At 37.6% G+C, this 27595-nt stretch overlaps 1 protein-coding gene across 1 annotated transcript; it reads left to right on the plus strand.

Moving 5' to 3' along the window:
* Window positions 1-11989: 11989 nt before the first annotated feature.
* socs3a (suppressor of cytokine signaling 3a) lies at window positions 11990-14224 on the plus strand. Its single transcript, XM_044099384.1, has 2 exons — window positions 11990-12160; window positions 12548-14224. Exon 2 carries the CDS (start codon window positions 12629-12631, stop codon window positions 13232-13234), a length of 606 nt encoding a protein of 201 aa, XP_043955319.1. The 5' UTR covers window positions 11990-12160; window positions 12548-12628; the 3' UTR covers window positions 13235-14224.
* The last annotated feature ends 13371 nt before the right edge of the window (window positions 14225-27595 follow it).

The raw sequence follows: 27595 nt of genomic DNA on the forward strand, positions 1-27595 counted from the left end.
TGGTAACTGGGAAAAAGACAGAAGGTTGTTTGTCCCAGTGGGAAAATTGGAATGTGGGTGGCTCTCGTTCTGGGAAATCCTTTCTGTGTGTGCGTGTGACAAAAGAAGCACATTTTGTCCCACTCCAGGGGATTTGCATCTTTATCTCACGTCCTGGTGAACCATCCTGTTTGTTATCTTTTGCTCACTGTTGCTTCTCGTACATCTTAATTACGCAAAATCCTAGATGGGAACATTGTGAATGTGGATAAGCTACAGGAGACTTCTAGAACAGGCACAGTGTTTGTTTACATGCAGGAGGCAGAGGGCTGGGGACAAGCTATGCCTTCCTTCCAAAGATTGTGAAGTTAAGATTGAGGGTAAAAAATGGGGTAAATAGAGGCAGTACTGTGGAGTGACTCCAGATGAATTTCCTGTCTACAGGGAGTGCCGGGGTAGAGGAGGGACAAAGGAAATGCCTTTCAGAAAGAGGCAGGGTGTGGAGACAGCAGAGTTCCTTTCTAATCTCTGCTTTAGAACCACCTACCTTTCTCCTTTCTTTGTAAACTAAGGCTAATGACTTGTTAAATCTGAAGTACTATAGAACATTTAAAACTTTAAAGTAGGAAATGCCATTGCTAGTTATCCATGTAGGGCTAATGCCCAAGGATATCAATGGAAAGCTTAGTGAAAGGGAAAATCTTTGGTTTTATGTATTATTTTAATTTGATTAGAAAGTTTTTTTGAGTTTTCATCAGCTGTGAACCATATCTGCAACTTGAAGTACATAACGGTATCATGAAATTATATATCTGGATTTTACTTTGAAAGTCAGTCACTGTAATAAATTTCTGATTCAGTGAGATCCAAATGTATGTGTACAAATGGCGGATTCATCAACACGTCTTTCCCAGTCTCCTAGTTCACTTATGTGCCAGACACGTCTTGTCGGACCAACATTTCTGCACAGAGTTGCTGTTTTGCAAAGTGTGAAATTGATGAAGATGTCAGTGAAACAAAGAGACCGGCGTCAACAAGCCAAGAAGGAACCTAAAGAAACAGGATACAGCTGGCATTTTATTAGAAGAGAATAAACAGACACTCATAGGCGATAACAGAGGAGATAAAAGAACAATTCACACAATGAAAGCTCAAAAACGGAGGACACCTGCATGAGTAATAATAGGCCATGGTATGACCTCATGGCGTCTGCAGCGAGGGAGATCTTGTGCAAGGTCATTGAGGACTCAGCCCTCACATATGGAGTCACTCAGTCAGACTGGGAGGGCCTAGGATCAAAGAGAGCTGGTATCCTCAAGCACATGTGACTGAGTCAGGAAATTCTGCCGGTGTGGGGTATGAAGGAATGACGCTTTTAATCAGGGAGTGAAAATGAAAATATTTCTCAGGTGAGTCCTGTCCAGTGCCTATCACAAGTTGTTATAAGCACCCTTATCAGTAACCGTAAAACGAATGCAGAACACACAGAAAAACTCAGCACACTTACTGGCACACACGAGGCTTAAGTTACAACCACTATCTTGCAGAGGAAGTGCATATGTCAACATCTGCATGTGCTTTTGTGAAAATAGATAACCAGAACATGATTCCTCGTGTATGTGAATGGGGCTCATATGCACATGACCACTCGCTCTTGCTCAGACTTCATGTTTCCCCATTTCCAGTGCCTTTTGACGAGTTGTTTTCGGTAAATAGCACCTCCAAGCATCTGATGCGGATAAATAGGTATTAGCAAGAAAAAACAACAGGGCCACATAAACAGACAGACAGTATCACAATAGTCTCCTTATCTGCAGCGATGCGACCTGGGTGTTGTAATGCTTACCTGAACTTTGGTCCCTCACGGAAAATGTGGCAGATCTGCAGCCAAACCATAGAGGTGAGATCATCATGCACCATTTTTAGTAACAACCTGCATTAAAAGAATGCTCCTATCAGTGTGTTAAGGAGCTTACCTTGGGTCTGAATGGGGTGTGTTGTGCAATGTTTTTAGACACATATGTTTCTGCTGATGTCCTCAGCTAAATTGGACATGACAGCAAAGTTGCAGATTGCATCCAGCTGCATATTCCCCTCCTCCCTCTAAACTTAGAGGAAAAGCTACAGCAGTTGCAATCCTTCCTCCCCTCTACTAGAATTTTACTTAAAGTCTGCATACATTTTTCACCCAGAGACAAAGCTTGTCAGGGTCTTTTTAAGCATATTTGAACTCTGCTGTTTAACAATGTCTTTCAAGGGTTCAAGAGTTAATCTATTGGTTTATTCCCCAGTACACACTTTTTTCCCCAAGTGCCTAGATGACAAAATACTCTCCTCCTTAATTCAAGTAATCAGTTCTGCCATGCAAACAAAACATAGAGCAGATCTGACGCAAAACCGCGTGTGCAGATAGAATTATTTGGAATACACAGCTGTTTCACAGCTTTCTTTGTGTTGTTTCACTGGAAACAGCGAAGTTTCCACATAATGAGGCTGTGTGTCTCCAACCGAAAATAATTCTTCTCCCAACATGCCTCGTTGTCAAAACTGCTCTCTGCTGTAGCTAACCTCTGCTGTAGGACCAGCTGTCTGGAGTTAGCTCTGTAACTCCATGGAATCCAAACGGCTAATTTTCTTGTCGGCAAATTAGTTTTCTCTCTTTTGATTCTGAACAGACACATCTTGTGAAGTGTGGTATGCTCAAATGTTTTTGTATCGACTCGCTTCTTAGCGCTGCATTTAGATAACAAAACTAGCTCAGTCATATGTTCTGAGAGGTGATATTTCAGGGACAGCCTAAAGGTAATAGGGTTTAAAGCATTATAACCTTTGTAAAGTCTTCAGGAATTTTCTTGGGAATTATTCATCTCAGTCAGGTCGATTTATGGATATAGGTGAAGTTATAGGATTGAAACATTAGTAGTCATATTATGTTTTTCAGTTGTCACCTATAATCATCTCATTGTGTTATAACAGATAATGAACAGATTCACAATAAAACCCCTTCAGGATTAACATAAATGTTGGTCGGAAGAACCACAACGTCATAGATGAGGAACAATACATTTCTGGAGAGAAGCTCACAGCTGCAAAGTTGGCAGGACTAGTGTCCAACTTTTTTAAAGTAATAGGAAGGGAATGTGAGGCATTTGATCTCCTTGAAACACACAAAAAAGATTTTGTAGCCTCAGTGTTTTGCTCAGCTTCTTTTATTTCACATGTGATTTTTAGGATTGCAGGCAGGAATCCTTTGGTTATTGTGAATCTTAGTATAGGCGATTCATTGGAAATTCAAAACAACAGCGGTACTATGGGTGAGGCAGTGTTATGTAAATTTTCACCCATGAAAGCTCGCTCTGTTTTGATGTCAACTGTAGATTTGATGGTTCTGTCACCTCAAGACAATAAGCCTCATTAAGAAACAAGTTTATTTTCTTAACATTGACATGAAAGTGTGTTGGGACCTGAAGGCCTGAAGTGTACTTGCTTCATGTCAAGTCTGTGTGCTCATCACACCCAAAGAGGACTGGCAGGCTTCAGGAAAATTTATTCTGAAGCAATTTGAAGGCATGACTTCTATATATAATGTCTCACTTCTCTAATAATTTGGACTAAGAAACAGATATGTTCTGGGCTCCTAGACTTAGAAAAGTGTAAACATCTTCAAATTGAATTGTTTTTTGATATTAAGGCTGATAAATGAAACTGAAACTATATTAAAGTAAAATGACAGACCAAAAAACATTGAAGTGAGTAACAGTTGAATGACAAGTTATATATTTCCACTGTGTCCATCACAAGTAGGACTGCATTTAAAGTGAGCTTTAATCCATATGCCTGAAGTAATTTAAATGCTGCTCAACTGGAATAATTAGCTGGGAACCACTGTGAATACAATATGTTCTATTTATTTCAGTTGATATCCTTCAATAGTAATTATTTTAATCTGTGCTTCCTTTTCAGGTGTTACGTCCTACACCAAACTTTCTACGTCTGACAGAGAACACTTTTAATATCCAAATCTGAAAAGATTCCTCTTGAGTTCGTCAAGTCTTTCTACATTGTTCATGTTCATCTTAGTTATTTACTCTATTTTTTTCCCAATGCCCTTGTTGTGATATACACATTTTGTAATGTGATATGCACTTTTTGTGGCATGTCTACTATCTATCCTGTTATTTGTTTTAATAATATGAGATGTGCAATATTGGACCATTGACATATTCTCTGATGGGACAACAGAGTTTACCTTGATGTTGATATCTTCTTAGAGAGCCCAGTCTATCTTTATTCTTGATAGGATGATGATATCTTACCATAAATGAGATACATGTTGTTGTTTTTTTACAATGCGGCTGAATGAGAGATTGAAATCTATCTTCTTTTCCTTAATACCACATTTACATTATGCCACATGCTGAAGATTGTTGGATGTTTAAAAATATATTTTTTTCGTGGTATTATGTATGATGAACAATTGTTTTTTTAACAGACAGGCTGCCAGAGATGTGTGTGCATCTGCACGTTTCCATCAGAAGACATAATGCTGTAGGCTGCTAAAGGTTGATGACTAATTCTCAGCATGATTTTGGGTCTTAAAAAAAACTATTTATGCGTACTTTATACTTTAAGTGTTAGAGACATAAGTGCAAAACGTTCTGTTCTGTTCCAGCAAGTTACACAGGATTTTCTGACAAAGGATATTTTCCTTGTTGTGTGGAACTGCACACATCCTGGCGGGGAAAAGGGCTGGTCCAAGATTCAACAGTTGATACTCATTTATATCAACTGTTGAATCTGTTGAATGGTTAAATAGAGATGAGATTGATTATGTCAATAAAAAAAAGCACTGACTGCCCCAGCAGTTACTTTAATGTTCATAAAGTGGTGCATTATGTATTTTCCAGGCGCATAGTGCCCTTTTATTGCACAATCAAATAACAATGTTACCTTCATTTGTAATGAAAATGCTGCTTATATCAAAAAAATAACCTTAAAGAAATTTTACTTTTCATCATGGCAAAGTCAAATTTGTTATGATGCATTTTTTCTGCATTGAAACTGTACTTGCGTCAATGTAGACTGAAACAAGTACAGTCTGCATTGGGTTCTTGGAGGGTGGCAACCAAATACAGACAGAAGATTTCTTTCTTCATGTAGCTTTGGGACCATCTAACACACTTTTCTCATTCAATGTCAGTAAAAGAAAAACAATTCCTGAGACACACAGAGGGAAGCAAAAAAGAAAAAAATGAAGTTATGGTAACAACAAAGAAGATGAGAAATAGAACTCCAAAAATGTGAACCCTTCCATGAAAACAACTTCATTGTTTCTGCAGTGAGGTCAAGGTCACTGAAGACTGAATCATATCACATTTGAAGTCATTCAGAGGGAGGCGCTAGGAAGACAGGTTTTTTGGTGACTTAAGTATCTATGTATCATGCCCATATGACTGAGTCACACAACGTTGGACATAAAAAAAAGATTTTCCTATCAAGATTTAAAGGAAAACTACTTTTATTTTTATGTTTTTTTAAGTGTTGCTGGACATTTTTTGAGTAAGTCCCACCTAATTGACCTTTTGGTCAAAGTCCTGCGGAAGCAATCATTATGGGCTGGCATCACCACCCTTATCTGGAACTCCAGAGACAATCCAGCCCATACACACTAACTCTATCTGGAAAATATCATGCTTACTGGCAAAAGGCAGGCTCAAATTACAATCAGTATGTTGCAGAGGAACTGTGTGTTTCTGTATTTGCATATGTTTATGCAAATTGATAGCCGGAATATAATTCCATTGCACATTTATCTCTTTTTGGCTGCTTGTTTCCACTCTGTTGGGTTTTTAATGAGAACCCCTCCAGAAAACTGCACCTTTTAGCTGTCCAGCTATTGTAGCGTAAACAGATTTATTACAACTGGCCTAATAAAAAATATGTTAGGGATTTGTGTGGCTCAAGGTCCAGTTATAAGATTTCAATTATGCCATTGGCTCTTGTTGCCACCAATGGATCTGATACAGATACGCAGTCACTGCTGGCGGAAATATGCAAACAGAAATAGACAGGCAGAAGTAGACCAGCTCTTTTATCTGCACTGATGCAATCTGAATGTTTGTCGTTACGATCTGAACCCCTGTCACTTATGGGAACGCAGCAGATGTGCTCTCTGTGGAGGTGCCATATTATTGTTTGATATTAAGTCTGAGTCGCCATTATGGTGATGTGATCACATGTTCATATAATAAAGTGCTCGGAAGCAGTTCAGACTTCGTTTCCGAATGTAATGATTCCTGTCAGGGTGTCAATTAAACTGTATCTACAGTCTACACAGGCTTCTTAGTTTACGATTATAGGTCTTGATATGTGCATTTTGAGACGATATACTATGGTAAACTGAAAAAAATCTTTATCGGATTATGCGCTTTGCACATGATTTGATTCCGGGGTGCCTTTTTTTCAGGTCTTCTAGTTGTATTCAGTCATATTTCACCAGTGAAGTTGATCATTACGATATGGTAGATAAGGTGCAATTCCATTGTAATTCATGTTTGATAATCAGTAGTGAGAGTTTTGGTAGCACTGATGCTATGGATCAGAAATATGGAATGCTATTGTTCCAAGGCATTGTTTGCAAAGGATCCTGGACATCTGATGGCCAAAATTCTTGAATGTTGTGAACTGTAACTTTTACTCTTTCTCTTTTCAATAAGCTATTGTCTGGCAATAGTCTATTGTTTGAACAGTCTATTGCCAGACAATAATCTGTTCAAACATACAATTTGAACTACAAATGGCTACATTCTCAGTCGAAAGAAGTCCAATGAGGAAGAATCTGGCTGTAGACAAAGTTTTTAAAAAGGCCCAGGGTCATTAATTTATGCAACTTCATGATGCAATCTTTCTACACAGTAAAAGCAGTTCAACATTTCCCTGCTATTATTTGCCTGATAATACATTACATAACATGCCTTAAGTAAACTTTTAGCTCACCTTCTTGTGCAGTTTAGGTGTTGTGATGAATGTTTAGATGAATTTCACCTTTTCTGTAACATTAGAGTGAAGTATTGTTTTTTTTTTGAATGAGCAGAGATCCAAATTTAGAACCTGAATAGAACCTTCCTAAAGACAGAGGTCGTGTGCAGAACACAATGTTCCTTGCGTAGGGAAATAAGGACATAGTCGATGCCAAGCCAAGATCTATTTGGCTACATTTGCATTAGTTAACTTCTCTGTCAGCGTCACATGTTCCAATTCCAGGAATTCCATTTGTACATGTGGTAGGAAAAAGCAATATCTGTCCCTGACCCTTTCTCTGAAATATTTGTAAGATCTAAAGGCTGGAGAAACTCAATAATGTCTTTCTGAGAAATTACAGCTTTGAGTCCAAGTTTATTAAAAGCTCCATCTGAAGTTAATAACTCTGTCATGTGGCTAAAATAGTAACCAAAGCAACGGCGTTTTGAAATGCATCTCATCACAATAGCTTAAACTTTTCTTACCATTTTGTTGTGTTGTTGCTTAAACCAAAGGCATTCGTACAAAAAGGCTTTCTATGCTAAAGCTATCTTTAACAAAAAGAAGAGTAGCTCCAGTCTTCATGAAAGGGCTATTATGTGATGCAGCTCAGTTCTAGAAAAGCGCTTGTGGTTGGAATGTTTGGCAAGACTACAACAACGATTAAAAGTAAACCAGGAAATATCGGAATAAAACTTATAAAATTACTTCTCAAAGTATTCTTAGAAATTGTGCTTAAAGGGTTTCTGTGGTTAACCACTTTATATGTGAGAGAATAATATATATATATAAATATATGTATGCATATGTAGGATAATTTTGTCCAACCCCCACCCTGCAAAGGCTGCAATCAAATATTAGAATAATTTTGTGACTGCAAAGCAGATCTGCTCTCTGTTCTGCTTTTAGCACTTCCCAGAAGACAGCTGTTGTAGCCACAAATAGACACCAGATGATATGTAAGAGGGATGGCAAATGCTGCATTTGCTAACAGTATAAAAACTTGTCCTGAAATTACCAAATGCAGCAGAAACAAACAACAAACAAAGTGAGAACATGGTGTAAGAAATAAATAAATAATATGATCAAGATCTTCCAATGCTGAGACAAAGCCAATGGTAACCGACTTGAGTAAAGCTCTGAGTTTTCTCCATGTGAAGAGAATTATTCAAGATGTGACTGAAGCTGAGATGATGAGATTTGATTGTGGCTGTTATTCTTATATTTTTAAAGGAGAAGAAAAAATAGTTTTACAAGGGAACCACTTTCAAGGTGGCAATGGAATCCACACAGGCTGCACAAATAACTCAACATGGACACAAAATGCAGGTCATGCATATCACATTCAAAATCATGTCTTTAGAGAAAAAAAAAATGATAGTCTTGCTTTACTTGATATGTAAACTTTGAGCCTACCTTTGTTGCTAATGGGTATATGGTTGGCTACTTTCGAAAATAAGTTGTCTGGGCAAAGTGTTGGAAGCCAGCCCTGACAAATGTACAGCATAAGTAGAGTGCCACGTTAAAAACATGTGACACTGAGAACATACTTCCTGCGAAATGAACTCCACAAAATAAATTTAGATTACATTTTTGGTCTAAGATAAAATCAAAACAACTTTAAACAAACTATTTTAAATACATATAATTCTGCAAATTCAATAATCACTAACATGATGTAATGGGAACACATCTAAAATGGTAATTTCACTCTTGGTTTCTTCTATCTTTATTACTCTAGATGTGATTCATATATATCTATATTAATACTTTTTTTTCACAAAGAAAGGAAAACCCAAATTATTTTAGATGTCATTTGATGTGTTATAAGTCATACTCCCCCTGAAGAACTGGGTTGGGCTTCATGCGAACGCTGTGGCATTCTCATCTGAGGAGTTAAGACATGACAACTGAAACAAATGTTGGAGAGCAACAAAAAGAGAAAGACAGAGAGAATATACAGTAACACAAAACCTTAACAGGAAACCAACACTGACTAAGTGGAAGAAGTGGTCTTGCCGAACAAACAAGGAAGTTTCAGAGTGACGCAGATATGAATGGGAAATGCTCTAAAGCAGACACATTCTGATATTAGCACATGAGCACAGGTAGAAGCAGGAAGTGCTCTGAGTTAACAGGAATTAGACTGACTGGCAAGCCAGGAACTTCCTGGCTCACGTTGGCTCATCAGTGACAGTTCTACTGTAACTGAACATGTCGGGGTAATGTGGGGGAAACTGTATTTCCTCTGTGTTGTAAGTGGCTCCCTTGGTTGGAATCTTATCCAAAAAATAATTTCTTCTTAATTTAGTCCAGCAAAATTAGATATTTATAAACTGTTGACTTAAACTGAATTCAGAATTTCCATCAGCGGCTGTTCAAACACAAGCAAACCTTTTGTCAGCACCACAAAAATCCCCCTTCTGCTTGACCGTCCAGTTTAAAAATATTTAGTTGGATATTTTCATGTTTTGCATGGCCCTTTCCTGTCATAAAACGTGCTTTTGATTCCACTCCCCGACGGGTTTTGGGAATCATTAGCAAGAGTAAATTCTGAGTCAATGTGGAAAAACCTAAACAGCTGCTTTATCCACCAAACAGCGGTTTACACCAGCAAGCTGTCATGCAAGCTCCAGCTTAGGCGAAATCCTGTTGCCATGACTGGAAACAACCGTAAACCTTGAATGCAGTGTAAGATTTCACATTTATTATTTATCCAAACAGTTAGAATAAGAATCTAAGAATCAAGTCACTGCCAGGACTCTCAGTCACAAATATTCACTGTCTGGACCAGTAACTTGACGGTCTGTGTCTGCCTTCAAGCTTTGACATGAGGACATACTCAACACACAACCTTCCTCTTTGCTCCACTTAGTCTCTCTTCTCTACTCAATCAAAAGTGTACGTTACAGCACAGCGCTTACTACAAGCCAAGTCAGCATACTGTAATACAACCCATAGTGGTTTCCGTGGCCATGTGATGAACTAAAACATAGCATGGAGGATTCTTTTTCCCAGCTCAAGTAGACTAACTGCTCCTTTTCTTTCCATTGACTCCAGCACCCAGAGGGAGGCCTTTGATGCTAAATAGATGCCTCACATTGATGACACAGTTGATTTTCTGGAAACGAGCGAGCTGTTAGAAGCTTATCATGGCTCACTTCCCTCCCCACCCCCCACCCAACAGGGGTCTGAATACCTGACTCACTTCTGTAGATACACCATCAGGCAAGTGTTGACTTGCAATCGCTGGATTTTATGATAAAAAAAGAGAAAAAGACGGCAAAAGTTGCCCTGCGTCTGCTGAGATGGGAATTCACACACTTTTGCCAAGGTTTCCCTACCAGGTCTTTGTCTTTTTGATTAAACAATGCCACAGGCAGCAGTCTGAGGCTTATGGTTGCCACGGCTGAGTCAGCTGGACGGGGAAAAAAAGGAATGTATGAGCACACTTTCAGCCACACTTACATTGTCAAACCGAACCTCATTTCAAAAACTGCTTCATTCATATCATTCATAAAGGAGTACAAAAAAAGAGTAACAAAAAGCGTATAAATAGGGAAGTGGTAAAAAAGGAAGTTTTGTGGACAAATTAATGTCAGAATTTAAATTAAGGTTACCAGCATGGGTGGAGATTGCCAGGAATGACATGTGCAGTTTGAGTACCGGAGTCAATAAAAAGGAAAAGCAAATAGATTTCCTTTGTTTGCATGTAACTGTGAAGTTTCAATTCACAGGAAAATCCCTTTTGTCAGTTTGCCCAGACAATTTTGGGCAACACCAACATTAAGTTTTACAGTAAGAAGCAACATGTTGCTTGAAAGATCTACTTTCAAAAAGCTTTTCAGTCATTCAAAGAGAGGGTCTGATTGCTGTAATAACAATAACGATTTTATCATTAAATATTGAGATGGGTAAAAATATTTCTTGACATGGCATTTTTTTATCAATTAAAAACAGATCCATTATGTCTATGTTTTCAATTTTGTTAAAATGTATTCATGTCTAATCTCAAAACTGTAGAAACCAATCTAAACATATGTGCACCAATCAGAAAAAAACAACAACATTATGACCAGCACCAATAATCTGCTCTTATGCTTACAGAAAAAACTGTAATGCACTGTAAATTCAATTTCCTTTTCGACAATAACCAGCATGAACATCTTAAGCAAATTAAAGCTTTATAAACAAAATGATCACTTGCAGACAATTTCACTGACAAGTGCCATGAGGAAATATTACAATTCACTTCTCTTGTCAGTCATCACACAGTTAAGCCTAATTGATATACACTGCATTTGTATTACTGACAATTTATCTATTTGGAAGAGAACTTACAAAAAGCATCCATGTTTTCATTGTGCGTGAACTGTTAAATTGGGAAGTCGGGAGAGCCATTTCTATGTTACGGAAACTTTAACGTCATCAAATCTGCCGAAACAATGCAGGGAAAGCAGTAGGAAATAAACCTGGCAACACTGAATAAACAATAACCCTTCATGTCCTTGGATACCAGCTGGTTTAATTTCCCATAAAGTCTGCCCCCTATAGGGCACATTCGGCTTTGCAGGTGATGTGAACCATAGTTACCACGAATTTCTCAGAAACCATTACACAAAACTGCAGGAGTGAATCATTACTTCACTCTGAAGATAATAAGCAGAACCCGAACTAGAAGCAAAAAATCCCCGGACAAACGCTATAAAATAATCTTTCATGTGTATTTCTTTAATTTAGAAGGTTTTGAAATCTTAAATGATCTGTTATATGAATTCAAAACCGAGTCTAGGATACTCTAAGTAAATAGATTGCTGTTTGTAGCTCCTCCTAAAGTACGAACAGGCAGGGGGAGGGCACTTCTCAGAGCTGGAATCCTAAAAGAGAAAAAAAAAAAAGCTTCCTGTCAATCTGCCAAGAAGAGTTTACTGGAAGAGGAGGCGGAGCTTTACCATAGAGAACTGTTTTAAATGAGTCCCTCTTCATTTTTCTGCTTCACTCCGCTCTTCGCTCTGTAGAACAAAAGGCAACTGCAGAAGCTGCCTGTTAGAGAGAGAGAGAGAAACTTTAACTTAAGCTAATAAAGTACAAGGGAACTTCGAAGAGCATCCGCCAGATCTCTTGGATTATAAAATAACGACGGCTGGAGAGCCAGTTTAAGGTGAGGATCGTTCTTTGTTATTAGGACTTCTGATTTGTATTTTTAAACAAACCTTATATTATGTCTTGGCTGTTTACCTGACCGGGTCTGAGTGTTTAGAGAAGCCGGCAGCGGCATGCAAATTGCGTAGTGGGGATTACATTGACTTTACTGGAACTGACCGAGATGACTCGATCCTGAAGGCGGCTCATAGCGAACAGATTACCCAAATGTTATTTAAATCTAAAGGTGGCTTATTATTTCAGGTCAGGTTTGAAACATATATTTTAATTGTTTAATTAGAAATTATTAAAATATAGGTAATTAAGCTTGAGGTTCCTACAAAGTTAGACATTTTATTGTTTTTGAAATTTAAAACAACTTTTCTGTCTTTTTTTTAATATTCAGGTTCTTCATTCCTCTACATACCTAATCCAGCAAACTTCTGGACCTCAGTTCACCTCTCCCCCTTATTCCACCCTCTGAGAGATGGTAACGTTCAGCAAGAACCCTGCTGTCAACGACGACTGCTTTATGGTTGCCAATATGCAGAAGCAATACCACTACAAGACTTTCGTCTCAGAGGATCAGTTTCTGATGGTTTTGGAGACATTACGTGGACTCAGAGAGAGTGACTTTTACTGGAGCGCCATTACTGGGAAGGAGGCCGGTATTGTCCTGGCCAGGCAGGCGCCCGGTACCTTCCTGATCCGGGAGAGCTCCGACAGACAGCACCTCTTCACCCTCAGCGTCAAGACAAAAACCGGCACCAAAAATCTGCGCATAGTCTGCGAGGAAGACTCCTTCCACTTGCAGACGGATCCCGGGAATGTAGAAAAAGCTCCCCGTTTTAACTGTGTGCTCAAGCTAGTCGATTTCTATATCCGACTAGGGACATCAGGTTTTGTCTACTACATCAATGCTGGAGGGGAGAGGATGCCTCTTATGCTCGTCAAACCACTCTACCTATCCATTTCACCTTTGAAGCACCTTTGCAGGAAGAAAATTAACAAAGACTTGGACATTTCAGGCATAAAAGAGAAGCTTCCTGGCAAAGTTAAAGATTACCTTGATAGATACCAGATTGCTCTCTAGACTGACGCCAATGAAAACGGGATGGTGCCAGTTACAGCTATGGGAGGACACCCATGTATGATGTAGCAGAGATGACTGAATCGGTCCCAGAGGAGCAAATGAAAGTGCAGATTCTCTTCAGTTTGTTAGAAGACTCAACGAGGAGAGTGAGAAAAAGCAACGTTGTGATCTGGTGATATGAAAAAGAGAGATAAGCCATGCCATCCTCCTCTGCCTCACTGATGACGTACAACTCATTAAGAACTCAAGTGAAGTTCACGGTCAGCTGTCTATTATGTGATGACACAAACTTTCCTGTGCTGCTGCTGATGCTAATCAGCACCCTGAGAGACTGACAAGTTCATAAACAAAAGCCTTAGAAGACGATCCCTGCAACCAAGGCCGAACTTGCTCTAAGCAAACCCATAGATCTGCAACCGAATGTTCTCAGACGTTGGAAGCCTAAGAGCTTAACAGATACTGTGGATGCTTGTGGTTTTTGTTTATGGGTCAGGATTAAACAAAATGTTAATGTGAGGTCTAGGTCTGTGTGTTGCTTCAGGGGGATGGGAGATTATGCCAAAAATTGCCAGAACAACATGGAAGCGTGTTGGAAAATGACTGACTCAGAATCCTACAAGAGAGTAGAGATGAACAACTCTGTTCTAAGAGATTTGGTTGTTTTTGTGTGTGTGGCACAGAGAACATATCCAGTGCCTGTAGATGAACTATAACATTGGTTATCATGTTTTTATATAAGGGGAGTAGATCAAGTATTTACTTTTCTCTATACCATGTTTACATAATGAAATTGTATATTTTTTTTGTTTTATTTGTGGTGTGTGTGTGATCTTTTTTTAAAGCTGTATTTTTGGCAGCCAAACTCTGGTTGTGGATGCTTGAAGATATCTGAGAAGTTTGACAAAGCAAGCAGATTAATACACCTTTGCACTTATTTATATTTGTCTAAACATATTAATTTATAATAAAGTCATATTTTTGTTAAAACAAGTTCTTGTTGTTTATCTATATTTTGTGCTCTTATGAAGGTGACCAAAAATATATAAATTAAAGGGATACTCTTGATTGCAGACAATCTGCAGTTACAGGTTTCATGATAGGAATTTAAGGCTTTATGTTTTTGATTCAGTAAAGTAAATATATTAAGTATTTAACAATTTTTCCTGTGGTTAAATACTAAGTGAGATGCAAGAAAAAGCAATGTAGTGAATAGATTATTTTTCCAGCAGCTTTCTCCTTCCCCTACCTGCTGTACTTTGCCAGTCATCCTTCTAAAAGAAGGCACTTTACCTTTATAAACCAATTTTGGCTGTAAGGACTGCCTTTACTAAATCTAAGCAGGTGTTTAATTAGTTTTAGAAAATTTGTCAAGTGCATTTTTCTGCCAAGAGTCTATGATGAGAAGAAAAATACAAATAAATGCCACAGAACTGTAGCTCTGGCAGCAGGAGGAATAGTTTCACATCTTTGTATCTATTCTGTGGAACTGTGATATTTTTGACAGCGTTATCCTACTATTAAAACATCACCTGTAGCTATGTTTACGTCATTTTCAGCTGAACCTTTCTTGCAACAGAAACAAAGCCACAAGTTTGCTCTTCTGAGTTTGTGACTTCCCCCTTATGTTAAATTAAGCAATACCTTTAACGCTTAAAGAATTCAAGAAAACCACAGCAACGTGTTGCTGTATTTTCAGTGATGCTAGGCAAACAACACTCTCTTATCACAAACTGGATCAAGATATAAATTGTTCTCTTAGTTATAAATTTCTTTTTCGCTCTTGTCTCCCTTTGAATAAAATGTTGCTCCTCTTACTAAAGAAACTGGTCTCTGTCAAAATACTCAAGAACTTTCAGGCTATGATCTAGTTTTCTAGAGAAGGGGAAGGCGCGTCCTTTGTTCTTGTGTGACTCACTGGTTTCCTTGTAGGTGTTGCCGTGACTTGACATGCTAGTGCAAGTGCAAGCGTAGTGACACTACAGTCTGAGAGTAGTCTAAAATTATTATAGCAATACTCAGTTTCTGAGAATGTCCACTACCTTGCAAAGCATTCAGCAGACTTAAAGAATATGCAAACAGAAACACGTCAGTTCGATGGAACTCAGACCCTCTGCGGGGTGTATTGTTTTCATTTTGTGTAATGTGAGCAGGAATGAAGACAATCTGCAGCATATGCTGTCATGTGCACCTGAGCAATGCAGCATCTTAAGGAAGGACAGAATGTGCTGTGCAAGCAGACTAAATAACGAACAAACAATTTATTAAGATAGTTTCCTTCATGCTGAATTTTGCAATTATCTTTCCCACTTTTAATGGTTTAATGGCTAAGTTTACTTTTGTTTTACTTAGGTACTCAGTGTTAAGTTCAGACCAAGCAGAGCAGCTTGGTCTTTTCATATATTATCTGATTATCCTGATGTTAGAGATTGATAACATTCAGATAAACAGTTTTTCCCATCACAAGTTGTGATTCCAGTCTGTTTTTATTACTCAGGTGAACACCCATATCTGCATTACATAAGACTGCACAAAGTAAAACAGTAACTTTACTGTTAGTTGTTAAAATGATAAACAAGCTAAAAGCATCACTGCGCGCTATATAAATTTTTTTTTACAAAAAGCAAGGCTTAAGCTTCGTTCTCTTAAATTAGACTGTTTTGTAACTAATTTGGTTTCTCTTAGCAGGAAATAGCCCATATAATGATTTCCTTGGAAAGGGTAAGGATTTAAATCAATTAGGCTTGTAGAATGTGTCCTTAGACTGTGATTATGGTTATGATCTGTGCAGGCACAACACAAAAGAGAACTAAGAGCAGTTACCATAAACGAAACAAAACATGACTGATTCAGTTGTACGTTTTTGTGAAAGGTTTTCATAAGATTAGCAAAGAGTTCAATGCTATAGCGTCTTGAAAATGTATTGTACTGTCCACCTGGAGGTGAACATCTTCTCCACTCTCACATCTTTTGTAGCCTCCACTTTTTTTTCTTGGAACCAACATATTTAGCTCCATGTATCTTCCCATAAACTCTGACAAGCTTTCCTGTTCCTCTTGAAGAAAATCATCCCTACAACAAGATGCACCACCACCATGTTTCACAGTGACTGATATACATTGCTGGTTTCCACCACACATTGCATATTAAACATAATTTGTGCAGATGTGGTCTCGTTGGACCAAAACCAAATCAAGAACTTTCTGAGGTTTTTTATAACAGAGAAAAAAGAACTGAAAAAAAAGCATGCCACATTTTTCAGATATATGTAAAAATATTAAAGCAAACCATGTTTCCTGCTCTTTTCACTTCACCACTATGTACCACTGTGAGTCAGTCTGTCATATATACATATCCCCAGTACAGCACATTGATGCTTGAGGTTGTGTTGTGGCAAAATGTACAGACTTTTGCAAACCACTGCATATATTCTTTTTGTATGTAACTCAATATCACTTATTAAACCGGTCTGCCTTCTGTAGAGCGATGGATGCTGCTGACTTAGCTTGTTTATCAGGAGAAATTCTCTGGTAGAGTGTGATCTTGTAGTTCTATAGAAAAAGCCCAGAGGTCTGTTGTGTCATATTACACAATTCACAAATATGTTATTCTTACACCCTCAGGCTTTTGCAGGCATCGGAGGCGGCAATCTGAAACCATCACAGTTCCTATGTTCTTTTCTTAGGAAGTACCTACATGCCCTCTGCAGCTGCAGTCAAACATGCAACACAGTTGACTCACAACAAAGACCAAATAAAGGAAGAAATCATTTTTCATTACTGTCTTTCTTCCAAATAAGTTAGGTTAAAATAAAGCATTTATCTGCAATTTACTCATCCAGTTTGTTAAATTACTTGCAGGAGTATTTCAGGGTAGACACAAGCTCTAGTAATTGTTCTATAATCTTTTTGATAGTCCGACACATTTAAAATCCTCTGATCTCACATACAGTAATTTTATTTTTATGTCATAATTTGACATGCTTAAAAAATTAGGACATTTTATAACCAAGGGAATTGATTGATGGTTCCTAGAGTTTTGTCAGGCTTACATTGCGACAGAAAAATGACTTTGTCACATTAAAAGAGATGGCAAATGTGAGCCTGAGGCTGGGAAAATCCGTCCGTAAGAGAGACTTAGTTGTAATTACATACTTAAAGCCTTGATGTACTGGTTTAAACTGGTGCTCCCACTGAAGTACAAATGAAACCATTGAGGGCAAGTGGTGACATGTTTGCTTTCATTTATTTTGTCTTTCTTCAGAAGGCACAGCTGTGAAAGGTTCTGCATGTACAGGTGACATCAGTTATTACAGGTAATTTAGGTCCAGGTTTGAGGTAAGTAAGATGAACAGAAAAACAGAATAACTTGCATGGTTACACCACCAGCTCTCCAGCAGAAGCAATGAGATAAATACATGAACTAATTGTAGTGTTATTATTAAACAAGTCTGTACAAAGAGGTTCAAGGGAAGTGCTAAAAAGAAAAATGTCTCTTGGTGTTGACTGGGTGTGTGGAGATTGGATTGTTTTGATGGTTTTCTTAGTTTCACAGCCAACTTGAAGCCTGTTTGGTCATGTTCTAACAGAAACAAATGGGGTCGGTGTAAAAATAGGTCCAGTAACCTCAGTGTCTTTATGTGAGCACAACTCCACAACACCTAGTGGTCCTCTGTGTGAGTCAGGGTAATAAATCAGAGTTGACCGTTCAAGGAAAAAAAAAAAACCTCACTTTTCCTTTCAGGAGTCATGTGATGTGGCTGCTTGGATTTATGATAAAAACAAAAGAGATCTTACTGTGAGAGAGCACCAAATATGGAGCTTTGAGTTTGCAAAAGAATGTTGCGATCATACTGTGCCAATTAAACTTAAGGCCTCCTCTTACACAATGAATATCAGACCAGATTATTTTGCAGATTTCTCAACCTGAAACTTTACACCAAACAAATAGCAAATTATGCAGGCTTTCAGGTTCACATCATTCCTTGCATAAGTATTAATTCCCTATAGCTTTTTGCATATTTTATTATGTTACAACCATAACTTTTGTTGTGTTTTATTGTGATGGATAAACTCCAAATAGCTATTATTGCAAACTGGGATAGAAAAAGAGTCTGACTGGCTCTGTGGTTGGTTTAGATACATGAGTGAAGTCAAATGATTCAACTACAGTACTGACTTAAGTTAGGGCTGCAGGAGCTGACTTCTCAATTTCCTGTAAGTTAGTGCTTTCTACCATGGTTAGCTAAAAATGCTATAGCTTGAATTACAACTAATTTTATTTATATTTATGTCATTGTCACGTAAGTTATTGGATATTTGTTAATCTAATTGTTTAGTCATAATCTAATTAATTAAACTAGCTACTGACATTTGGATAGATTCTGGAGTAAAAGTTTTTTGGTTTTTTTGTAGCGCAATGACAGATCTGGAGGCAAGTAGAAGAGGACCAAATTGTATTTCCTCTGGAGCACTCACACATTAGTTTGTAAGCTTTATTGTAACAAGCACTGAGATTACATAGTCCAAAGTGTCACACCATGCAGTCACCCTATTTATCTATCTGTCAAAGAAATTTGACAAGATTGCTATTCACTGTCAGTCTCAGTCTCAGCATAAACCAATAATCTTGAAAACAACGGGATGTATGTACTAACTGGAAGTATGTAGCAACATTCATTTTTGCATAAAAAGACAGCTAATCCCCAGTTCAGATTAGCTTCCTGAACTTTAAATAGCAGGATTATTAAAAGTTCATTGTACAGGATCTTTTTTTATTTTAAAGGTTTTATTGGTACTAGTGGCCTTTATTTGAGAATGAGAGAGGGAGGAGACATGCGGTAAAAGTCATCAGGCCTCTGACAGCCGTATTGAGGACTATGGGTTGTGCTTTGCCCTTGCACCACCACAGTACCCCCATTATACAAAATGTTGAGTTATGTCTAAGAATAGTGCTGTTTAATTTGGGTTAGTCAACTTCTCAAAAGAATGGAAACTACTTAGAAAAAATGTTGCCCCCCTGTAACTGCTGTTGTGTTAGTTATTCCTGATTATTGAATTATTGAGTAGGAAGAGAAGGCTACTGTTAGACCTGCTCTATTTTTACCAATGCAAAGTAGGTTCCTGGAACAAACAGAACACATTGTTGTTTGACTTTTGACTATTATTTTTGTTGAGCTATAATTGTTCCTTGAATTTCATGTTTTATATTTGCAGCTCTATATCTTTTGTTCCTTATTCTTTTTAATTTCCCATATTTGTTTAATCACTGCTTATGATTAAGCAGTCCTTTACAAAACAAACAGAAAAAAACTGTTCTCAGCAGACATCTACAGAGAATTGAGCAAAAAGGAAGATCACATGATTTTAGGGACTTTTTTTATTTGCATGTGGTCTGTTGCTGTAACCATCAGCCTGACTTTATAAAACCCTTATTAAACATATACTAGAATCTTTGAAGATTTACAATTGTTACTTTGAAGTGTTAGAAAATGCTGACTTACAATGGCATCTCATGTGTCAAAGACCACATCAGCATTCATGTGTTCAGCAGTCAAGTAAACGTGTAAATTTGAGACCAGGCACACACATTTTTATCACAGATGGTGGCAAGAGTATCGACGCAAGGCAAGAACTTAAAAAGGTTTATAGACAGTCTCTAGTTCTGGGCAAATGCAAAGACAGAAACTTTCTGTGGTTGTAGAGACAATGAAGATGATCAACCAAACTCAAACCCATATGAAGAGTTGTATTTAAAAACTACTACGTTCTGGATTTATTCGGTTATTTTTGAGTTTTAGTTGAACTTTAAGTTGTTCTCCATTTGTGTACTGTTTGTCTTTGTCATGTGTGTCAGTGTGGAAAATGTCTTATTTTTCTAAATGTAGTCAAATCAGTGTTGTTTTGCTGCTTCATTTGGGATTGTACTGGTTGAACATTTCTTTTGTTGGGCTTCTTTCTGTCTTCTGTCTCGTTATATCCCTTCAGTGGGACACCATCATTCTCTAACCCATAAAAGTAGACAGAAAGAAGAATCTGTAATGCGTGATATGTCTGTTTTTGTTGTATTTTCCTTCATTTGCTCTTTTTAACCTCATCCCGTGCGAATGCAGTACACTGATTGCCCTTCCGGCGTCCTTGACTATCCTGCGGATAAACACTGAAAGTCTGGTTCCCGTTCGTCTTTCCAGTCTCTCAGTCTGTTTACAATTCCACAACCGCTGGTTACCATGGAGCCTGTAGTCTATGAGCTCCAGATGCCAGATATCTGAGCCAACCAGAGGTTGTGAGTCATCGCAACCCGCAAATCCCTCCCCTTAAGCCTCTTCTCGCACACTCGTCCTGTTCTTCTTATGGGTCTTCAAGTTTACAATTAATTCTCCTCTCCGTTCCTGGTCATTGTAATTCCATAAATATCTACTCTTGTATTTATGGTTTTCTTTGATGCTGAGTCTTCGGTTACCTCAGCATCTTTCAGCCAAATGATATTGAAACATAAAGCTTTAGACTGGGAATTATTGATTTCCAAGAAGGTGAGATAAACAGATGAGAGAATCCTGCAAAAGTAGAAACTCCTTGTAAAGCTTTGCCTGTGATGAATGGTAAAGCCGTATGAACTGCGTTCCAAAAATGCTTCCATTTTTGGAACACAGCAATGTTGCGTTCGATATGTGATGCCTTTCAATCTCATCACATCTTTCATAGGACACTCATGTAAAGGGTAAGCTCTGGTTGTATTGCTGGCAGAAGTGATGACTCACTGCAGGAAGCCTAAATTGGATCTCATTATTTCTATGCTTTCAATTGGTTCTGCAAATATTAATTTAACAGTTTTTTTTATTTTTATTTGGTTGCCCAAACTCTTTTCTGACTATTCTGTTTAAAGCATCATTAAATATTATTCAAACTGTATCATGGTTTAGATTGTATTTAGCCTAGAAAAAAAGAATCTCTTTTTCCTGTGCTTTACTTTGTACAGAGTCTGAACCCTCGGCTATTGCCTGCAATGCAAACAACTTTTCCCAATTGTGCAGAGAGATGCAGAACCGAATGAGATGTCTGTTAATGCTAGTTCAATATTTGGAAGTATGGTCAACAGAGACCACCACCATCACTTCTACCACTGCCATTGCTAAACTAAAGGCAGACTACATTTCTAAAACAGCACAGAAAATTTACGCCATCGTTCACAAATTCTTCCACTGTTTGGTGATTGGCCGGATTAAAATTCAACTGGGGAAATCACCCAATGGAAGAAATTACAGATGAAGCACTAAAAAGAGATGGGAAGAGAATGGATGGCAAAGACTACGTTTTTAAATGATAAGAATTTACAATGTAAGGAATTTTATAAATGAAGAGCTTTTATAAATAATGAATGGTATGGTGTGGTATTGTGTAGTATCCAAATAATAAAGGCTGAATGCAAATAATTGCTGCCAGTTTTCTTCACAATTGTGCAATGCAATTTTTTCTCTTGCCTCATAAAAGTCCAACATGTGGCATTTAATTTTGTGGTTGTAACATGACAAAACATGAACAAATTCAAGGTGTGTACTTTTGATTCAAAGTACTACAAAGTAGTTTGTTAAATCCTTTGTAGCCAGAGTTCAATAAAGTCGGCATAACATCAGAAAAAGTAAACATAAAGTGTCCAGCCAGTGATTGTTGGTTTGGTTCAGTGAAGTAGGATTTGATTTCAACAGATACGTAACATAACATGTTTTCACCTGAACCCTGCCACCCCCTCCCCTCCTCTCCCCCTCCCCATCCCACCAAAAAAAAACCAAACCTTTCCTGTAAAGGACATTTTGTTTCTTTTGGTTTCATTTAATAAAAGACACTAAGTTACTGGAATACATAAGCCACTGAAATGTTTTCTTTCTCTTGCCTATTTCCTCAAGGCAGATATTGGTTATTTGTAGCTGCCATCAAGTAAACAACGCCAGCTGAAAAGAAATCCCTGCCACTCCCTTTGCTGGGAAACACCCTCTGAGTCACAGCTACACTAAGCAGAGTGAAATGACACAGCATTAGTAAAAGGGAACAACCGATACGTCAGTACACTCTTCAGAAGCCTATTGCGTAATCTTTGTGAATAGACTTATCAGAAAAAGTATAGTTAGATTATCTTACTGCCTTGCATTTCTACTCTGATACTTTTAGCTTCAGTGAACAGTATGGTTAAATATAGACAGTAAAAAGGATAAAGGATTTCCATTCTACAAAGGTATCATTCATACAAACTTCCACTGGTATCCTGCATTTGGGGAGAAAAAAAAATTGGAATTACAGGCATAATTCCAAAAGGTGAACATTTCTAGAACCCCCCCCCCCCCCAAAAAAAAGAGATTTTATTGGGGGTTCTGCTAAGAGGTTGACAGCAACAGTGAAGGATTGTAGCAGGGGTCCCCAAAGTCAGTCCTTGAGGGCCGGCATCCTGCATGTTTTAGTTCTGTCCCTGGTGGCACCAACAACCTTTTCAGCATGTCAGTGTTCTTCTTAGGTCGTCTAATGAGCCATCATTTGATCCAGGTGCGTTAAATTAGGGAGAAAACTAAAACATGCAGGAGGCCGGCCCTCAAGGACCCACTTTGGGGACCCCTGGACTAAGAGTCCAGGGGTCCCCAGTCCAGGCTTCACATATGTGGTCCATATGTGAAGCCTGTCTCCCATGATAACTTTATGACTGGACTAAGGAGTAAAGTTGCAAGACAGAATTGCTTTCTGCCAAAGAAAAAATCTAGCCTCGGTTTAAACATTTGGAGTGTTTTAACCAAAATCCAGAACTCACTTTTACAGCTACATTGTGGCTGTGAAAGGAGAGCTACCCTAACCATTTGAGCGGGTTAGGGAACTTTTACAAGATAATGGGGATAAATATTGCCAAGTCAGGATGTGGGATGATATTAGAGCCCTAAAAAAAACTGAAGGCTAAAATTGAATCAGAGAATGCTTTGACAAAAGTGTTAGTTTAATAGTTTACACAATTATTACTACATATTTTGTTTTTCCTCTTACAGCTTGCTTGATGAATGGTACAGGATAAATTTCATTTTCTACGTGGAAAAATTATTGATGTGTTTTACCATCAAACATTTTTGATGGTTTTTGCACTTTTTGCTATTGCATAATCACAATGATTTCCTTTGAAAAAAAGATCATAAAATTACTACTTCTTTATTGCTTTTTGCTAAATAATTTAAGATAATTAAAGAAAAAAAACAAACATCTACAACCACCAACCTAAACAGATGTTTTTCAGCAACTGTTTGGGTCTTGTGATATTGCTATATCTAATTTGACATTGGTTGTGTCATCATTTTTCCCCATCACATTTCTTTTTACTCAGATACAATTTCTTTTCCAGTATTGTTTTATGATATGTCCCATATTCCACAGTTTCTCGCCAAAAGTGTGATATTTGAAGAATTACACAATGTTCCTGTGATGGTCTCATTTTGGAACAGGATGTGACTTTTTACGCATCAGGATGGTGACATGTACAGTGGAGAACATGCCATTCATTTGGAGCTGACAGCATAAATCACCAGGGCAACCAGGCATGTGCTGAGTCAAGTATGCAAGCTGCTCCTTACATTGGCAATTAATCCAAGTTTATTATCAACAGCTAATGTTTAAAGAAATTAATTTTTTTATTTTTACCGAGCTGGCGGAGCAGTTTGAGGAGACTGAATGGTTATTAAATGAAAAAAAAAGGTAGTTCCTACTTTTTTCCTCCAACAAGGCCAAGTACTTCTAAAAATATTTCAAGTCAGTGCTCTGTATAATTAAGAGCAGGGCCCAATTAAGAGCTGTTTAACATTCAACTTCACCCACACAACCCACAAGCAAAAGTAAAACCCAAAACACCCAGTCTGTCTGGCTATATCAAATAGAGAGCAACAGCTGGCAGACAGACAGTCCTCACATGGGGCGTAACAGCCTTATTCCTCAGTTTTCTCGACAAGATAAAACAGAGGTTTTCTCGACTCCTCATCAAAGCTGGTACGTCTCATTGTAGATGATTAGACACATGCCTTCTCACTGGGCCTTCAGCTGTTAGATTAACTGAGTTTGAAAATTTGTGCACACTCTGCTTAGCAGATATAATGTCATTTGCATCTACTAAGCTCCAAAACACCCTCTGATGCACCAAACCTCATGCTGAGCTGAGCAAACATCTCTGTTGTTGTAAAATAATGAGCATATCTGCAGAGAAAGCCATCTGGCCGATGCATCCAGGCTTTCGAGAAATATTTGCCTTACAAGGCTATCAGGGTGGCTGGACTGAACACCTGCTCTTTACTGGCACTTCAAAGCACCTTTATCTCTCTATATGACATGTAATAAAGTCATGTGAACATTCCAACTTCTTATCAGCAAAATTATCTTTCCTGTAACTTCCTTGTAACTGTAATGATAACATAGTAGTGCTCATGCAGATTTCCAGTATCAGGAAAGTATTCCCGCTAAAGCTGTCTGCCTATCAAGCTTCCCGAGACAAAGGAGTGCTTATTGAAAGGTCACATCCAATTTTGTCAAACAAAGGATGTGCATGTGGAAGGAGTGAATAAATAAATCCGCATCCAGAGAAGCACATGGAAAAATTTTAACTAATTTAAGAAGCTTTTGAGAAGCATTAAATCTTGATATTTTCTTCTTTTTTTAAAAAAAAAAAGAAAAAAAGAAGACTTCAAAGTGTCAGAGTAGCAGACAACTTAATAATAGAGACTCAAAAGCTGAAAGGTGATCTCTGGAAGAAAATTAAATTACCTGAGATGAACCCGTGTAACCTGTCATGTGCTGCAGTGCTGTAATAGCAGAGTCCTGTCGCTCCTGGGACACTGACAAAAAAAATAAATAGAATAAGTGGTTGAGAACGTACCTCACAAAAGCAATCACATCCTTGCAATTTTCATGTTTTTTTTTTAGGTAACAATCAGAAATTCCAGTAAATTTTAGTGGAATTTGATGTGAAATCAAATCTGAAGCTAAAAAGAAGTGTGAGAAACCTTTTCCTGCAGTTAAAGTGATAAAGCTTTTACAGAGCCTAGCTTTTAAAGAACTGAGCAGCAGGACCACTAGCAATACAGTGACAGTTGAACTTAAGTGTCAATGAGATTTAATGGGTGATATTAACCCTCCTGTTATGTTCGTTTCTGAGGTACAGCAATAATATTAATGGGTCAATTTGACCCAGGTAGTGTTTAATCATGCAATAATATCAGAAACCAAAAAAAATCCTCCAAAACATTTTTGTATCTGATTATTAACTCCAATACTAACAATTATGTATTTTTATTTCTCAGAAATTAAGGATCAATGACGACAACCTACTCATTTACTCATTTGGACATAAAAAATGGAATTTACATTTTTATGTCCACTGAATAAAACCTAGACACAAAAAAACCCCAATAATTTCCTTGTAATTGATCTTTGGTAAAATTTATTTATATTACACAGTTTTTTTTTTTTTTCGGTGGGTGATCTTTATAATTAAACTTGAGACACAGATACTGTTCAGGGTCAAACTGACCCGGTGCAAGACAAATGAGTCATGCAGAGAGTATTTATGTTTTCCTCCACTTCTGCTGAGTGTCCACTTAGTGTGGGTGGAGTTTGTCCACGGGAACAGAAAAGGTTCTCATCAAAGGTCGTATGAACATCTGCTTTCTCACAGTTTCATAGTGAAGTAAAGAGAATAGTGAGAAAGTGGGCTTGTGTGTGGATTGATATAATCCACACACATTAATCAGACTCACATCCATGGATTGTGCATGTATGTGTGTGGTGTGGTTTGGTGTTTGTGTGCGTGTGCGTGTGTGTGTGGTGAATTATGGTTCCTGGCTGTAAGGAAACATATAGATTTGGAAATTTATTTATCTTTTTTTGCACTTTAACTTTACTGCCAGGTCAGATTGACCCAAACAGTATCTATGTAAAAAGTAGACACGGGGGGGGGGGGGAAATGTGTAAAATGAATACATTTTCAATTTATATGTAGAGTGCACTGATTAAGACAAATAGAAAAGATTTATGCAAAAAAAATCCAAAACTTTCAACTATTTAAAAATAATAATAATTTAACTTTAAAACAGGTCAGTTTGACCCACTACATAACAGGAGGGTTAAAAAATTTAACAGGTATTTGTTTATCATATAATATTTATTTATTTATTTATTTATTTATGCCATTTATTCCTAACTGGAAGAGTTTTTGTTTTTTGCTGTGGGTGACTGTTGTGCAGAACATCAGTGTTGTTGACCAACAAATGTCTGCATCCTACTGGAAGTCCAACTGAAAAGTCTTTTGAGTCTTATAAACATGGATTGTCGGGTGTTCAGCTTTGTTTATCTCCCGTATAAATTTGACTGCCTTCCCAGTCCATACAGAAGAAAAGCATCCCCCTACTATGTTGGTCCTGTTATTTTTGTTTTAGGGATTATGTGCCCCATCGGGCATTCTTTCAACAGCAGCAAACTATGCTGTTTTGATTTTTATTTGTAAAACATTGTGAAAATAATGTATAATTTTCCCTCTACTTAAAAGAATGTGTCACTTTGTGGTGACCTGACACATAAAATATTATTAAAATATATTAAAGGTTTGAGTCTAAATTGGCAAATTTGAGAGAGAACGCGTTTAATGATTTTGAAATGCACAGTAAAAGGTCAAGTAAACAAAGATAAGCCACAAAGACAGATGGCTCTGCCTTTGACATCAGAGAGTGTCGTCAGAGAGCATAATCTATTGTGAAAATTTTCCACTAAAGCTTGTTTGGCAAGAAAACTGAACAAAGCATGGAAACTCTGAGAGAACCAGGTGTGTGTAAATAAAAACAGCATAGATCCTGTAAAAGAGGACTTTATGTTTTAATAAAATTTCATCTCTTCCTACTTTTGGTTGAGCGTTTCAATAACAGTTTTGTAAAGAACTGAAGTGCAGTTATAAATCCTTTGTGTTCAAGTGTGCTGAGTTGGCGACAAAAACAAAACAATATGATGAATATTTTTTCTGTAGAAACTTCTGATCTGAAGTGATTTCAATGTGGTTAGGTTTTACCCTTAACTTTTCCACTTCCAGACACGCAAGCCAATGTTTGTGGTTTTTTTAAATGTATTTATTTATTATATATTTTGCAACTTGGGTATTTTACAGAAAAAGCCATAGAAACATTCACCTCATTCAAAAAAAAAAAATGTTTGAATTCCCCTCATTCAAACATTTTTTCTCTTTTTGCAACAAAAAAAGCCTCCAAAAATATTTCATCATAAGAAGAAAGTATCCCATGCAAAGCAATTAGTTTTGGCTAAAAAACACAAATCCCAACAAACCTCCATAAATCACACTCCCCCTCCT

Source organism: Gambusia affinis, linkage group LG19, assembly GCF_019740435.1.
Source record: "Gambusia affinis linkage group LG19, SWU_Gaff_1.0, whole genome shotgun sequence".
NCBI classification, from domain to species: domain Eukaryota; kingdom Metazoa; phylum Chordata; class Actinopteri; order Cyprinodontiformes; family Poeciliidae; genus Gambusia; species Gambusia affinis.

What these genes read in the sequence shown, in the direction of transcription:
- socs3a (XM_044099384.1), top strand. Translation starts at nt 12,629, where the DNA reads ATGGTAACGTTCAGCAAGAACCCTGCTGTCAACGACGACTGCTTTATG.